At 38.6% G+C, this 18,022-nt stretch overlaps 1 protein-coding gene across 6 annotated transcripts in view; it reads right to left on the bottom strand.

Moving 5' to 3' along the window:
- Positions 1-4,346: 4,346 nt before the first annotated feature.
- The window catches only part of PCMT1 (protein-L-isoaspartate (D-aspartate) O-methyltransferase), a 35,608-nt gene continuing 21,932 nt past the window's right edge, over positions 4,347-18,022 (bottom strand). For 2 of the 6 annotated variants that reach the window (XM_074818741.1, XM_074818746.1), the window contains exons 6-9: positions 16,101-16,186; positions 14,369-14,538; positions 11,245-11,310; positions 4,347-6,604 (exon numbers count right to left, since the gene is read on the bottom strand). In XM_074818741.1, coding sequence (XP_074674842.1) covers positions 6,592-6,604; positions 11,245-11,310; positions 14,369-14,538; positions 16,101-16,186 — 335 coding nt within the window. In that variant the 3' untranslated portion in view covers positions 4,347-6,591. Of the gene's footprint in view, positions 6,605-9,725; positions 9,797-11,210; positions 11,311-14,321; positions 14,539-16,100; positions 16,187-18,022 lie in introns of all 6 variants that reach the window. The other 4 variants (XR_012622523.1, XM_074818742.1, XM_074818743.1 and 1 more) reach the window with 4 other exon arrangements.

The raw sequence follows: 18,022 nt of genomic DNA, 5'->3' as shown, positions 1-18,022 counted from the left end.
CTCCTGCTGACACCACTTCTGTAGCCCCTTCCCAGCCACTCCCAAGGTCAGGGCACTCTCTCCAATCGCAAAGGAGCGCTCTGAGCAGGCACTGCTTCTACCCCATCTTCATGGTCTCATTGCTAATTGCTTTCATGGCTTCTCATGCAAACTTCAGGAGCCTGGGAGTTTATAGAGTGTTTGTGCTGCTGCAGAAGTCAGATACTCTGTGTGAAAATCATCACTATTTGAGGTCTGTCAGATCTGCTTTTCCTGTCCTAAACACTGACATGTATCTATCCACACACTGGGAAATATGCTCAGTCCACCTATTTTTACTACCAGTGTGCTTTAGACACGTAAGCAGAGAATACTGATTGCTCTGATAGCCCATACCTGTGGATATTACTCCTCTGTGTATTAGGAGAGGTCATTACAGTTTATTTTGTCAGTATATTTTAATGTTGATCAAGGTACATATTTCAGTTAGATGGCTTTATATTTTCAATTGTTTTACTGCTCAGACCACTTAAGGGCACAAATTCTTTCAAAGTAACAGGCAATACCTACCTGAATTTTATCCATAATTAGAAGTCAGTTTTCTTCCATAATGCAGGTTGCTTGCTGCCCACTTTTGCAGGGGATCCTAGACTGAACATCCCCACTGTAGTCTTTCCATAGCACTGCAGGATTATAGCAGGGGGAGTTCCAAAAGCACATTTGCAAAACAAAAAGGCTGAAATAGGTCAGCGCGATGCTCCATTTGCTTTTTAAATCCTAGATAAAGCATAAGAGTTTCAATCCCAAACTCCACAGAGCGAGTCAGCAGCACGAACCAATGGCAACACAAACACGCCACCCCAAAACAAAGAGAGGGCCTTTCTAGTAAGCCCCAACAGAATTCACAGTCATGCATCACTGAGGTCTACACTTGCTGCTTTCATGAGCATCAGGAATTGGGATTTTTCGGTTTCTAATAGCAAAAAGCTAAAGAGTAAAAACAAAGGAAAAAGCTAGAAAAGATTCAGACACAGCTGGTGGGCATAAAGATCAGTCAGAGGCAATGAACACGTAGTAATTAGTATGAGAGTCCATGAAGCAATCGGCTTGACCTCAATAACAAAAGGGAACCATGCTGTAAACGGAAAAAAAAAAAGGTAGAAATACCTTTACTATGTATTTTTCAACTAATAGTTACTTAAAAGAAGTCAGAAAGTGAAAATGTAAGGCTACAAATACATTTGTAATACAACAGGAACGCTTGCTGAACATTGCACTCTGCGCTGGAGCTCTAAAACACAAGGTCTAGAAGGACTGACTCAGCACATGAAGCCAGCTCAGAAACACATTTTTAAAGACACCTGCTAGAATTTTAATTTTTGCATTTGTAAGGCTCCTGGCTGACAGTTACTTATAAATCAATGAAAAATGTACTTTGAGCAGGCTGAGAAACAACAGACAAGGCAAAAAGATTCAGTGTTGTGAAGGACTGATAGACAGCTTGCAAGGATGTCCTCAGCTGTTCGGCCAACAGAAATGTTTAATCCCATTTTAAGAGGAGAGAGCAAGAAATTTTAACGTAGTTCTTCACAACTACCAGCTTCTAATGCACAAAAGAGACTCATTAAAGATATCTAAATTCCAAACAAATGTCTGAACAACATAGATACAGAGGGAGCAGGAAACCTGAATGGGTGCAGGACTGGAAAGGATTTGAAAGCAGGGACTATGGGAAAAGCATCCCTGAAGGCTAATTCCATGCACAGGAGATGACAATCCTGAGGCTGCCTCTATAGCCAGAGGAGTCAAGCTTCTCCTAGGCAGGTGCTCTGAATCACCCACTTCCCTAACCACAGGCCTTTGAGAGTGTCCTCCTAGTCCATAAGGCACCTGAAATAGAAGTTACTGATTAACCTCAGATGCCCCTTCTCCATTATAGCAAAAAAAGGATTTGGCAGAACATGGTAAACAAGATACTTAACCTGTTCATAACAAAGACATAAGATGCAAACATATGCCTAAACATGGCTGAGAAAAGGATTTCAGCTTCTCAGTAGCATCAGGGAACATTTTCAAGAGTATCTATCAGGTCAGTTCCTCAGAACCAGATGATGAAAATGGCTGGACTACAAAGAAACATTAAAAGATCAAAGTGAGATCTCTGAGAAACTCTGTCAACAGTCTTTATGAAAATAGTCTGTTGTTGCTAAAACAGAGTTTTGTTAAAAAGGCACAGAATTAAAAGTCTCTCAAGTTTTCAAGTTTGGTGTGATAAAGAAAGCAAGTTCTTTCCATTTCTCGTTCCTGAAGCTTTCAAGCAATTTTCAACAGGCAGCTGGATCTCCTCCATACATATTTCAGCAATAACTATGTCCATTCAATTCATAATTTAAAGAAATACGATTTTAGTTCCTGAGCACATTCTGCTGAGCATCTCATTAACACCCTGCCAAGCGTGTGAGAGAACAGTAACAGCCTTTCATAGGAAAACTCAGAATGCATCAGCTGCATTATGAATTTGTGCTGCCTATAAAACTACCACCTGGAACAGAAAGCAGCCCTGTGTGTCAAGGATGAAATGTGGGAGGTAAACAGGTCAGGTAGAAGAAAGTTTATAGTGTGTCCACCTGCACAGGGCCAAGTTTTAGTCCAAGCTGATTTCCTCAAACCTGGCTGAGACACAGAAACCCAAACCTTGCCACCGGGTGCTCAGAGCACACAAGTACATATTGATTACAGTAGAGGCAAAAGGGTTTATACCTTAAGAGTGTCTACGCACTTCCCACTACTGATCTTCCACCTTTCACAATTATAAGTAGATGGACAAAAACTCAAATAGAGCCAAAGGCAAACTGTATGAACCCACAAAACCAACTTAAACAACATGCTTGAATCCACCTATTGTATACCACAGAATTTAAACTCTTAATTTACGCTTCTTGATGTGTAAAGTCTGGACGTCCTGAAATACAAAAGACCAATTTCAAACTTCATCATCTCCTGCATCCCCCAGCACACATGCTGCCTTTTGGGCAGCAGCTCCCCTCTGAGTTTTTGTTTTGTTCTGCACAATGTGCTTGCATGACCTCATCATGCTTTTCTTCTGAGCCAGGACTGCTGCTCATTCACTTCAGCAGAATACCTCTTCCACATCATTTGGGACAAAGAACAAGGCTTCCATAAAGGTAATTAGTATTACTGATTTTTCTAACTGCATCACAGTATGTTCAAAATCAGCTAAATGGAACCAGAGATACAAATCACAAGCTTGGTTTGCATTACTCATCCTTTGCATCATGTCAAAATCAAGAAGGAATTGCAATCATATCCTCTTTCTGTGAGCTGCACTTGAATCAACTGCAGCGCATCCTAGGGCACATTAACCAGTAAAAGGAAGAAGACACTGCTGTTTTGTTGTAAGAATGGGTTAACACCCTTCCTAGCAGAAAGTTCAGAGTTTTCCTCTGGGCATTTTAGTTTGCCTCTTTGTGCTGATGGTTAATTCCACAGTCCCTCCACACTCGAAAACCCTACAGCTTGTCAAAAAGCCCTGCAGAGGCAGAGAGAACTGCTGCCAGCTGAACGCTCCAGAGCCTACCACGCAGAGCCCCCCCGCTCCAGGCCTTACCGCCCGTTTCAAACGCACTGACTGCAAAACATTGCAGGAAGCATCCAGGTGGCCTCGATCAGCAGGGCTGGTGCACACCCTCTGTGCACTAGCTTCCCTCCAAAACACAGTCATGTAATTCTCTACACCCTCAAGTTAGCTGGCTAGTTTGAATGGAAATAGTAAATAAACAAGTAATTCCTGCTGCGTAAACAGAAAGCACCCATAGGGCACACCAAACTGCTCTGCTCTGCAGAGCACTCTCAAGTCTCTGTGGGTTTTCAAGATACAGGTATGGGCTCTTGGTTCCTCTGCTCTGGAGGTCTCCTACTGCCTGATCCTTGGAAACAACCAGACAAGTTGCTCAGGCTTCGAGGTGACTGTAACAACCCAGTGAAACATCACTGCACCTCTTAAAAGATAAAACTTCAATCCTTGCAAGTGGCAGATCGTACACTCCTAGCAAGCTGGATTCAGCCACGGACATCAGGCAGGATTCATACACTGCGCACACAGCCTGTTCCCTAAAACACACAGATGTGAACTAGAAGAAATTCAAAGCAGCAAAGTAAAATTCCACTTACATTCCATATGGTATTACCAGGCTTGGTAACTGCTGCAGAACATTAACTGGAAACAGACACGTAGTTCTGGTCATTTAGTAAAACAGTATTTTTGTACATGCTTGCTTTCTTTTTGGACTTGTGAAGTCCTGTGAAGGTTAAAAAAAAACCACCACAAAACCAGACAGACACCTAGATACAGCTTCCTCTCAATTTGTTTTATTTGGCAAAGTAGCAATTCAGACAGTTCACACAGCATTTTTCAAGCTCTTCAAATCTTCTGCATTTCAACTTGTCCTCTTCTCCAAGAAGTTCTTACTTCAGAACCATTGCTCCACCATGGAGGGGTTTTTATTTTTCAATTCCTAAATGCTACTCCTGGATACTCCTTTCTGTCTGAGTACCTTGACTATCACCAACCCCTTCAGTGGAATAGGTGCACTAATCCCAACAGCCTTGGTCCCTGAAGTCTTACACCTCCTGAAGTGGTTCTCCCCCAAAAAGATGTCACCGGGTCTCAGCTTTATCACCTCTTCCAAGTTAGGCTAGCTTATTACACTGTGTCCAGAGACAAGAATTTGGATACAGTTGAGCTCATATCTGTCATTTAACTGATTAAATTAGTGAGGAGATGTAAATAAAGCTGAACTCAAATTGAATGATACAGTGACCAAAAAGGTTGAACATTAGCATGCATCATTTAAGATAGTTCACTTCAACACCAAGAACTAGATTCACAGTTGATTGTGGGTTAGTACAAATTTGTCAGACGCAAGTGGGTTTTTCTGAATTGTATTTTCTAGAACACACGCTATATTAATTCCTTTATAAAATTAATCTTGTGTATGTGCTCCCAGGCTGCAGTCAGATCAGGAGGTGGCACATTAACTTCCAAACATGTACATAAATTGATACATATCTTTTACACAGGAATAGGATGGGGCAGACCTTCAAAAGGAAGGTCATTTAAAATGTTCTTTCATATTTAGAGGCCTTTGAATTTTAACCCTTATGGTTTCAGGGATTAATCCTATCACAAAGTTATTGCTGTTCCACCATAAAAAGTCAAATATATTTTTGCAGTGATCACTGTGGGTTGTTTTTATGCAAGTTATTTTATTCTATAATCCTTTCTACCATAAAAAAGAAAATAATGATAACATGCTGTTTACTTTAATTCCTGGTTGCTCAAATCTGAACAAGATGACTCAGGACATACTTTCCCCCTCTCCGAAAGAAGACAACTTACTGTACTGCTTTGCAATTTGCTGTTGACATTTTACAGTACCAAAACAGAAAAAACTTGGGGCAAAAAGGAGGTTTATAACCTTCCAACTACTCTTCTATATGAAAACTGAACAATTACAGCTCTACCTGTACTTAGGAGTCCAGGATTCATCATTCCTTCTGCATGTATCATGTTTTCTTGCATAGCAATCAATAATTCACTTTCTAAAAAGCCTAAATTTTTCCTGGGTGCCCACAGTTAAAAAATGAGAACATTAATACAGCAAATGGCTTTGCCAAAAGCAACTTTCTTTTAGAACCAAACTGGATTTTTTTTTTTTTAAATAAAGAATCTAGCAATCCATATCTCAGTAGTCTACTACGTACTGATCCTAATCTTCCACACAAGCACACAACCCCACTTTTCCTTTCAATTTTATTTGGCAAAGCAGCATTGCATAAACTGTTCAGTGATTGGGACACAGCTTATGTCACATTTACGGAGTTAAATCCATATGTATCATCACATCGGTAATGAGCTATAAACCAAAAGAGAATTTCAAGACTCCATTAATTAATTTTAGAAGGAAAGGAAAAGCCATGTCTGTTATGTCCAACTTGAACAGCAATGTTTGATAAGAGCGGCCACCCACCTCTGATGTCTTGAAGTTTAAATATATACAAATGCCTGGTTTTAAGGTAATAAAGCAGCTGATTGTATCTACTACATGCTAGTCTATGACAACATGTCAACAGCTTAAAAAGGAAGTTCATCTCCTTTTAGTAGCATCTAGCAGACATCGGAACACAGAAAACCTGGTATTACCTACGTAGTGTCATAAGGTGCACAGAAGCAGTTGTACCAAGGGACACAGGAGCCGAGAGAAGTGAGTGTTCAAGTACCCCCATCAAAATTAGAGTTCACAAGCTATAGGTCTTATCTGCAGTTCTGCAGAAATTCACTTTGAACAGATGAAAGTAAAATAAAGGCATGTTAAATAAAACAGTGCCCACATAAAACTTTCCACCATCTCTTTATCAGATTTGCCTTGAGCATCTAAAAAAATAAAACAAACACCACGCTTTTCCATGCTGATAACAACAGTATAACGAAGTCCAAAACAAGCTGCAATGCTGTTGGTTTTCAAAAAGCTTTTAGAACTGGAGATGAGCAGTCCACTGTAACACTATGTTTGGGTCAAGATGATGTAGCTTTTACAATTCATCCCTGTAGAAAGAAAACACATGCAGTTATGTTTCTTCTCCCCTTGGAAATCATATTTGACAACTTTTGATATTGAATCAGATTACGTTTAAGTGCTCATGCACATCAGCAAAACTCCAGAAATCTCTTCAAGCATTTAAGAAAAAAAAAAAAAAAACAAAGGCAAGGCAACAGCAATCCCATATCATCTCATACAATTATCTATCGTGAAATATGGGTCCCTTTTTTAATTTTAATAGATCATTTGCTTTAATGAACATCCCCTGCACCACACAACTAGTTACACAGCTACCTGTTGTCCAAACGCTGGCAAGAAACTGAGCCAACTTACCAGACAGTACTGGCAAAAAACATTCTCTATAGCTGCCAAAAAGGCACGTTTAGCTTCAGCTGCAGTCTCTCAAGAAAACCAGGAACAGTCTCACATCAAATGTCATGCAGTTTGTACGACCTATTTTATTTATTTCACAGAGGAGCTCTATCAGCTCCTGAAGGAACTATGCTAAATTGGGACTATGTTACGGAAAGGGTGGGAGCAGGGACGGATATGTTTGCATTTAAAAGGAGATTCAGGTAGGAGAAAGGATGCATCAAGAAGTCTCTCTAAATCACTACAAGGAATCTAGAAAGTGCAGGCTTTTGTTCCTGCAGGACATTTAAAACACATTAAAACAGGAAACCCATAGAACCCATATTCCAACAGTGAAATTATCATATTTTAGTACGTTGTTTAAATATTTCTAAAGCATTAACTTTAATGCAAAATGTCCCATCAAATCTGAAAGCTGTGCACTGTGCTGTTATGAATGTTGGGAAATAGAAGTGTTTGCTCCCCCCCCCCACCCCCCCCCAAGGCACAAGTGATCTATAAACTCACAATAAGTTTGCTGGAATTTTTCTTTTAGTAGGTGCATCAAACCTCATTAGCCAAAGCAAACACTGTCTGAATTAAGAACTCCATTAATGTGATTGCTGGCTCAATACACAATAGTATTTCCAGCTATCATGCAAACTAACCCACAAAAATATAGTGCTACATGCACACAAGCAAAAGCTTTAAAGTTAAAAAGGCATTATCCTTCAGGAATCATATAGCATGGAATGACAGCATGCAAAACATTTTAAAAGCAACTGAAAGGCTGTTGCAACTAGTGCTTAACTGACTAGTTTTCTATCTAATGCAGACGGGATGCAAACCTTGTGATTTGTTAGTGATAAATATTTGCATTCTTTGCACTTTGCACTGCCTTCTATTAGTGAGGTACTAATCATAGAGTTTCAGACTGTTGCAGTAATTACAGAAAGCAGAAAAAAGCAGAAGGGAGGAAGAACACATCTTGACATGGGTAAAGAAAAATCTGTTTATAGCCAAAGGTTTGGAAGTTCTCCATATTTGCCTATTTCACAGAATGGGTATTTGCTTACTTTAACAGAAAAAAATAAATGAACATCTGATACTCAGATTAAAATGCAGTGTCAGTGAATTTAGGACAAGTACTTCATTCATCCTTAATGCTTCCAGGAGCTGCATCATCAGTTATTATTTACAACTTCAAAAAGCATATGTAATGTCTACTGCTACTGCTGGTTTATACTCTCATGCCCAATTGCTGATGTGATTTTCATCTGCGAGTCCTACCATATACTCTCATAGCTCTGTAAAAGCCTGGCCATTTGCTGTGACAAATAAATCTTAATCCTTTAAAGCCAACCTAGATCCTCAAGAAATTGTAAGCCAAAGAAAAATTCCATATTTCCTCTGAAACTATTAAACATGATAATTTTACCTAGCCACAGACATTGGCAAGGTTTTTACATACTGTTGCTAACACACTTAAGGTATTTGAAGTGTGTGGTTTTCTTTTACAAAATGGCATTTGTACTCAGAATTCAAATAAGTGATGCTAACACGCCAGTGTTTTAGTTGTTGTTATTTTGCATCGCTTTAAGCTATTCCTGACCACATAATGCTCCTGTAAGTTAAGCATATCCTAGATGTCACTTTCAAACTAAAGACTTTCATATTCTGTTTATTAGAACATTTACTGTATTAAGGGCATCAGCTTCCCTCAAGAGATTTTTCTCGTTAATCTAACAACATCATGCCAGCCCAAACTAATCCATGATGTATGTGTTAAAATTATGCAGCTTTTCTCCTGTTACGAGAAGCTGAGCTTATATGCACACTAGTGGATTATATATATAAGACAGTTACAGAAAAGTCTTAGATCATCAGGTAGGTAACACTTCTCAGCTTTCAGACTTAAATATATATCGCAAAACAGCATCAATTGATCTGAACTTCAGCTGTATGAATTAGAAGCTGCCAAGCTCTGAAATCTACCAGATCTCAACCACTGGTAAAAAACAGGACAGTTGCTGATCCTCCCAGCAGTGCAAGATCTATCCTGCTACAAAGCTTAAAAGAAGACTCAAAAGATGACTTCTATTTCCCTGTTAAAATATCCTGTTGTCCTCTAGAACCATGGGAAAGATCTACTAATTAATTTGTATTTTTCTCCCTTTTCCTGGTCACGACTATTTGCTGTGATTCTCACACAACTCATGTAATTTCTCTCCACCTTCATATATGCACTCTTTCCAATCTGCTAACTAGCTCCTGCTTAGTAAGCAATACATATATTTAGGTTTTAAGTCATCACAACAGTCCTTCTCAGGTCCTTTGAATTCTAGAAAGAGAATCACTCACCTAATATTGTCAATCAAGGCATCAAATCAACTTTATAAGCTCAAGTTAAAGCAAATTTCAGAAGTCATTAGCTCAAAATTACTATTCTAAAAATAAATTTAAGGAAGTTTGAAAAATTTTGGCTTACTAGTAGGGAAAACACATAGAGGAATATTCCACACTTCCATTAGAATTATCCAACAACAATCTAAGAAACATTCTCAGAAGAATCTAATAGGTAGCATTTCAGGTAAATGTCAGAGTTCATTATGGGGGAGGGAAATCACAAGTCTTATCAACAATAAGAAATAACAGAAGTTTGTGATACACATAAGTCATGAAGTTTTGCAATCTGTCTCTATCTCTTTGGTGGAAGATGTTTAAATTAAATATTTGAACAAGCATTTATAAATTTATCTGAGATCTGTAACTCACTCTTTTTGATCCACTTCAATTTTCTTGTGATTAGGCAGCATTTGACTTTCCCTTTTTGATACATCATTCATCTATGAAAAATATGCTGTCATTACTGATACTGCATTTCTAATTCATATTAGGCTGCACTCTGAACTTCAGTATCTACTCAGTTTTTCAGCATCTGATTATTTCTCCCTTTGTAATTTTAAAAGTAACTAGACACAACATCTGGACTTGTAGCATTTTAATCTGGAAAAGTGCTGTTATAAAGTATTCATTATTTGCTATGATCAATGATCAAATTCAGAGAGTAGGTTAAAACGAAAAAGAAAAGGAATTTTCTCTACCACCTATTATATCAGTTACACCACATGCATTTTTGCATAATAATACATTTTAAATTTAACCTAAAATATTTTGTGCAGAGATTCTTTTTGCTAATGTAAAATAAAAACTTCAACCATAGTCATTACCCTGCAGAGCCTAAGGAATTCTGGGCAAACAATTCCTGCTAATTTCAATTGAAACTAGACAACCAGCTCGTCAGGAGCATCTGAAAACACTAAATAAGAGTTTCTAAGCAGAAATATATTAAAATATTTCCTAATAAATATGCTTTCCAAAAGGGTGCTTAATCATGTTGTTTGTACAGATAAGTGGGATACAGTAACAGCCCCGGTCTAGTCACTGCAGTTTTTGCTCAGAAAGGCTATACTGTCATTGTAATTTTTAATCAGCAAATATAATTTTAGCATCACACTTATAAATAATTTGTACTAATGCAATATTTTAAGTTTAAAAAACAGCTGCCTCTTTGGAAATAAAATACAAGACTGCAACAGAGACCCATTTCTAAGCGCTCCTTATACTGTTTATTTCTCTTTGTATCAGAAACAGTGTGGCCAGCAGGACTAGGGAAGTGATTGTTCCCCTGTACTTGGCACTGGTGAGGCTGAATCTTGAATACTGTGTTCAGGTTTGGGCCCCTCACTACAAGAAAGACATTGAGGTGCTGGAGCAACAGTTCAAAGAAGGGCAGCGAAGCTGGTGAAGGGTCTGAGCACAAGTCTTAGGAGGAGCAGCTGAGGGAACTGAGGTTGTTTAGTCTAGAGAAGAGACTGAGGGGAGACCTTATCACTCTCTACAACTTCCTGAAAGGCGCTTGTAGTGAGGTGGGTGATGGTCTCTTCTCCCAAGTAACAAGCAATAGAACAAGAGGAAATGGCCTCAAGTTGCACCAGGGGAGGTTCAGATTGGGTATTAGGAAAAATTTCTTCACTGAAAGGGTTGTCAAGCACTGAAACAGGCTGCCCAGGGAAGTGGCTGAATCACCATCCCTGGAGGTATTTAGGAGACCTGTAGATGTGGTGCTTGGGGACATGGTTTAGTGGTGGACTTGGCAGTGCTAGGTTAATGGTTGGACTCAATGATCTTAAAGGTTTTTTCCAACCAAAGCAATTCTATGATTCTTTAAATTGTCTCTCCATAGAAAAGTGAACTCACACAGAAAAGTAAGACCAGAGAGATCCTCATTTACCAAGAATTGCCAATAAGGTAGCAAATAAGCTGTGTTCTCCACTGTGTAGCACAAGAGGTCTTCTCCCTACTTACCAGTAAGAAAAAAAAAATTAATAATTGGGAAGTTTTATGTGAAAGGATAAACATCCTTACCAGCATAATCACATAAGTGGGCACCTACTGCTGGATCTCTGGTACACTAATTTTGTACCAGAGATAGGGTTCCTGTGTATATGCTACTTCCAAATGTCCCATGGAGTCACATTTGAGAAGACTACCACTAATATTTGGAGCTTAAAAATACTACTGCAGCTGAATCCAAACTAGAAAATCATGAACTAAATTTGAAGAAATCCAATAATACTCACAAAATAAGATTCTTTATTTAGCACAACATCAATTGATTAAAATCCAAGGAGTCTCTTCCTTCCAGCTAGTCCAGATTTTCTTTCCAGTTTTACATAGTGAAGAATGATGCAAAACATCTGAAGGCAGGTTTGACCTCAGACACCACTTAGAGATCCAAGTCACTGTTGTGCTGCTTTGCAAAGAGCACCTTGCAGCCCTAGTAAGGAACTGTACTAACTTCTCCAACATATGAAGGGCTAAGCAAAAATTCAGGGGGCTTCTTTCTTGCCAACTGGGAGGTCTGCTAGGCTAGAAAAATGCTGCTGACCTATCGATTGTATTTTGTGAAGGGACACCAATTCTTAACATGATGAAACAGTTACCCACATTAGGAATGAAATTGCATTATATAATGTAAACTAAGAATGACAAGCTAAACACATAGGACTCTTGAGCTACTCTAAAATAAAGATGATTGTTGAATGAGTTTTACATTTACAATAACTAGAATCTCTCGTACACTACTGCTCTTTACTACAGAAAGACTTAAAGATGCTCTTTCAGAGGAGTCTCTAACTGATCTCTGCTCATAGGTCTTCCACAATTTAAGAAAGATAAATTGAAATCTAGTAAGTGCATAAGAAATACCTCTTTCATCTTTGATGCTAGCACAGATAACAAATGCTGATTTATAGTTAGGAGCTTCCTTAGCAGCAGCTGGCTGACCATACACTTTGGACTCACCAATAAGGAAAAACAACAAAAAAAAAGACAGATGTGACCTCCTGTAGGGTCAGCAGTGCACTGGCAGTTATCTTTGAGAAGGGAATGGGAATTTTCTTCAGATCACAAAAAGGACAATTAAAGAAAAAACAAACATTACAAGAAGTGGGCTTCTGAGATTTTCTTTAACAGAGATTCCCAAGTCTGAACCAAATTTAAATGTACAGAGCAAGAAACAGCTTCTATGCCCCTGTAGTGATCAAGTTAACCCTTCAGGCTAAGCACTTACCTTTTCTGTTAACACCAATGTATATTCTTTACACTTAAATTAAAAATAAATAAAATCAAGAAGTATTTCAGAAAAGAACAGAAACTGGTGAGAAAATCTGGGGAAAAGAACCCCACAATACTCATGACCGAAGAAGGCCCAAAGACAATCTATTAGTTCTTCCCGAGCTAGCAGAGAAAACAGAGTACAAAACTGCACAGGAAAGATGTAAAGACCTTAGAATTCTAGTCCTTCATACACTATACCATCTTCACTAGCAGCAAAGGATAACTACCATCATTCCAGAAACCCTCTTTATAAATATTGTTTATTGAACACACATCGCTGCTACAAAAAACCCACAATTGCTACTATAAACAGATTATGTGGAACGCAGAAAAATCTGTAACATCTCTCTGGAAAAAGGAACTTAAGAAGAATACTTCTCTTCACTAGAGTAAGCAAAGCATGGACTCCAAACTTGAATAAAGTCCACCACATTTGTCAGAGGAGGAAACCAACCACAAAGCAAGACTTCCCAAGTCTTACAAGAGGCAGGAAACCCCTGAGTACCACGCTAAGGAAATACTGGCAATATTCAAAGACAGAGTAATAATTTGCATAACAAATACAAAACATCTGAATAGCGAGCACGCTTCACAAGCTTTGAACTAAGCAGTGACTCATTAAAGTTGTTGTAAGAGTAATCTGTACGTGGTGGCTATATAGTAATCCCAGAAACACTGAAATGAGGTTTCAGGAAGCAGCAGTAATGCAAACTGCTTTATTTGTACTTTTTATGGACATCTTGATAGCTTAAACTCTGAGTATTCATGTACCCAAATCACAAGCTATATTCCAGAATATCAAGGGAAAAAAACCCCAAAATCTAAATTTAGGAGTTAAAGCTCAAAAGTTTTTTCACAACTAATACATGTCTATGCACTTCATTAACGCAGATAATACATTCACAAGCATTTTCTGCCAGGAAGCAAAACAGGACTGCTGCTTTGTTCATTCGCATACTAATGCCTAGCATGGTTTAAGCTGACAGCTGTGTTATGTCTATGTTACTGGCCATTCAATTCAGCAAATTGGAAGGTTTACTACCTCTAGAAAGGCCTTTAGTTTGCTGTGCTGGCAAACACAAATATGTCCCCATCACAGACAGATGACAGACTTCTAGTAACATGCCTGAGAAAATTTTCTGAATGCTACATTTATAGTTTAGGGAAGAAGGGATTACCTTCTCCACTTTCTGCTATTTGGAGCGGAGGGAAAAGTGCTCGCAAGATTATCTATATTTTCCACAAAGGATTTTACAAAGATTTTTCTTCATTTGTGACATTTCAGAAAAATAAAAAATGAACACCCAGTTACCACTAACTTACAGGACGTAGCAATATTTATTCTTAGTATTTTACACTCTACCCTAATTACTGGCAACCTAGTGATAAAAAGTTCATTAGAAGGGAAGTTTAAATTTAGAAAATACTGTGTTCAAAACAACAAATAAAAAACTTCAACAGACCAAAAACTTCAACAGACCAAAGACAAAACATGTCCAAAAGAGACAAAGTGCAACCCATGCAATATTTTTCTTCTGCTTTTAAATTAACTCAGACTTAGCATAACCTCCTTTTGGTGATGTAGTAATGCAGACTGAGTCACTTTTCATGGTATGGAGGAGCAGAAAGCAGTGACAGCAGCAAAGGCAGGCCTTGCAGTCTATCTGCTTAAAATTCACACCCTTTCACCTTGCATGTGTGTGGAAGAAGTAAGTGGAACAGAAAATCACTTCCACCTGGACCACTGCTTCTCTTTATCTGTTAAAGGCACATATATCACTCCCATCAGAGGCTTCATTTTGACACTGCCATCTTCTAGCTTGTCATACTGTTCGAGCATCTGGTTTCCCCCTGCAGGACCAACTGGTAATATCAATCTTCCGCCAGGTTTTAACTGATCTATAAGCTAGAACACAACACAGAGATTAGAATGTAACCATCCACTTCAGAGAAGCTGGATCCAAAGTTTGTTACATTAGATTAATAGCTTTGCCACAATTTATCCATCTACTATTATGCAGCAGATAACTATTTCAATTAGGAAAAATAAAAACCACACTGGAAATGAGAGTATCACAACAACATGGTACAACAACTGGTATTACAGAAACATTCACAATCATTTAATATAATTCCAAAAGAAGGTAAAATAGTAATTGGATTAAAAGGGTTGGTTGCAGTTTTAGTTTCTACACAAGAGGGGAAAAAAATATGTAAATCACAAATTATTTTTAGAGTAGATTCAATCTTTTTAAGCTTCCAGTTTTAACCGTTTGATACTTACTGTGCATTAGTACAGGCCTGTTGTCTAACATTTTTCAGGTAACTGATCTCCCCTTAAACCCTCAGAATAAAATTTGAGACTTGTGCATTTTTTTAATTTATCTTCCTGGAATAATTTTAAGTTGTCTACAATACACTCACTACCCAACAGCTCCTCTTTCATTCTGTGAATGGAACTGTATTTTATGAAACTAGTCTAAAATATATGAGTATGACTAAGACAAGTGACAAGTAACAGAATATGCGAGAGAAATGCTGGGATTTTTTTTGTTTTCATAATTAAAGGAGGCGGCTAATCACAGTAGTCTCAAGGAAAATTCAGTACTTCCCAGACACCATGAAAAAAATCTTAATCCCTGTTACTAACAAAAGTTATAATTAAGAACTGTTTCATTCACTAATAAGATTTAAATTACCTTTTGTCATCTGTCAACACTTTGCTGGGAACACTCCTGCACACACACACCCCAAAATAAAACAAAAAAAACCCCCAACAGCCAATGTCTGGAAATGTCTAACCTGCCTATAGCACCTCAAACCTCGAGTCCTTCACTACCCCTCATTAAAATTCAGATGTAGAAACCTAACTGGTATCTAGCATATCAAAATCATGTTATATGTTCCCATTCACCTGAGGAAAGGATGAGAAAAAAAAAATCTTATCCGCCAGAATGGACTTCCTGTATGCACACTCTAAAGTCCCTAGTTACTCTTCAGCTTCTCTAGTAAGAACTGTGCTGTATCCACTCTTAAAGCTACGAACACATGCATTGTCTGTATTTCCAGCTGAGCACGCTACGTTTCCAGCAGGCTCAATGCCTTGGAACCTGGGAAACAAATACTCATATTCTGTAATTCAATGTTTGGTAAAACCAAATTAATTTATTAAAGAACATGCTCCAGTTCATTGTTGTAATAGAGGGTTGTGCTTTACTGTGTAAAGAGTGTATGTTTATTTAGGAGAGATAGGAGAGAGGAGAGTTATTAGAACACACAGCTTTTGCAAACCAACAGGAAACCCATTTATAACAAAAACAAAAAACCCACATCATACAGTAATACCACACTGCCCACTGATACTCCCAGCAGTGCAAGTCTATCAAGTATTTTACATATATACGTATGTAAACTGTTCTTTACAGCTAAGAGATTACTGAATCACACACATAAAACATAAAAGCTTACTGCTTGGGGCACAACTGGTGCTGCAGCTCCTACATGAATCGCATCATAGGGAGCTTCTTCTGCATATCCCATTCTTCCATCTCCCACTGCAAGAAAACACTTTTTTTTTTTTAACATTTTCAAAAGGAGTGGAGAAAATAGCTGATCTGCCATATCTATAGGTAGATAAAAAGCTATGCTCAGGTTTCAACTTAAAATTCTGCTGAGCAGTAATAACATGAAGAAGTCAGTTTAAAAATACTAACACAATTTTAAAATAGATGCAACAACACACCCTCATACGTACATACACACACTTACAAAAGATATGAAATACTACTGAAGCACCTGAAATTAGAAAGCATGGATTTGTAATGGAAGTTCTTGGAGACACACAGCCCACCCAGAAAAGATACTGCTATTTCAATGCAGGTAACTTCTCCCCTCATTTAACCTCTTAGTACATACACTTTGCTTTGCCTTGCCTTCACGCACACCATTCCTAAATGTAATGCAAATCATAAGTCTAAAGCATTAAATCTCAGAAGCACGTACCAGAAGACTCCAAAAGTGAGGAAAAGACAAAGCAAGTATTCACATGGACTACACACCTGTAACTGCACTTCCTGTTGGAATGGAAGTCCACACCTACATTCATACATTAATGCAGTACCACACTAATCCCCTCGCACCACCCTTTGGCAGCAGATGGGTCTCACTATCCTTCCTGCAGACAATTGCTGGACTAACAGGATAGCCAGGTCAGACCTATGGCTAAAGCTTCATGTGGCTGCTTGGAAGATGTTAGGAATAATTAAGTTATTCAGAGGGCTACCAGTGCAGCTTCAGCTTTGGTAGAGAACTCATGGAAAAGCAGCCTAACACAGATGTCTCATACCATTCTGGTTACGCCGGATGAAAGGAGAACAGATTGGGGGTTTTAAGCCACTGAAATGTAGCAAACTAAACTAGACCCCGAGTTAAGTTTTGAAAGAAGATGCTGTGAATGTGGCATCCACAGTATTTACAGGAAACCAACGGAAAATTCAGAGCAAGTTTGGCAAGCTCTCTCTGGAGTTACTTGGGAACAGAAGTAGTAAGTGAGGCTAAACCATCCATAAGTTCATACTCTGAGTGCAGAAGTCCCAGTAATCGATCAAGGAAGGAGACTAACAAACATAGTCCTCTGCTCAGCATAAGTAATTGTTAGGGGTTTCCTGTCTTCAGACTGAGCTTTGACTTCTGTGCAGTCACTATTATCACAGGCTAATTAAAAGGCTGAATGAGTCAAAAGAAGTTCTGAGCCCCTGCTAGAGGCTGCAAGTTTGTCAACTCTTTGCCTTTCAACAACTCACAAGGCAGGACAAATACATGGTGGCCACAGCAGGTTTCGTTTTGATCTCAGTGATCGGGAGGGCCACCTGAACAGTAACAACACCTTGAAGTATCTAGGAGTGTACAGGAAGATCTGGACAGCTCCTTGAAACAATTAGAACTGGGGAGTTTGTCGTCTTTCATATTAGGGCCTGAAACAAGACCATGCAAGGACCTTCTACACTCAAAGCTTAAGGGCTGTAAGAGAGCACATTTTCTCAGTAGCTGAGAAGCCCCTTAAAGCTCAGTGACTTACTTTCTCATATCATCAATTCTGAGCAGCACAAGCTCCAACCAAGGGCCACAGGCAGAAGCTGCCAAACAAGAACTACCAATGCTTCAAGAGAACTCATGCCTATCAATCACCAATTCCACTAAGTCAGCTTTTATTACTGTTGACAGTAATGAAAGTTCCAGTATTTCCAGGGCTTAACCTCTCTGACTCTCCCAAAATGAGTTCTGCTGGAACAACCACCTCACTGCATTCAAGTAAATCATTTATATTTGCTTCTATCTTAGCAGCACTGTATACCTCCTCTAAAGAGGAAGTAGTGATGTGTTACTGTATC

This window comes from Strix aluco, chromosome 3 (genome assembly GCF_031877795.1).
Source record: "Strix aluco isolate bStrAlu1 chromosome 3, bStrAlu1.hap1, whole genome shotgun sequence".
Classification (NCBI taxonomy): Eukaryota; Metazoa; Chordata; class Aves; order Strigiformes; family Strigidae; genus Strix; species Strix aluco.
Note: the sequence above shows the minus strand (reverse complement) of the source record. Positions and strands in the feature narration are given on the sequence as shown.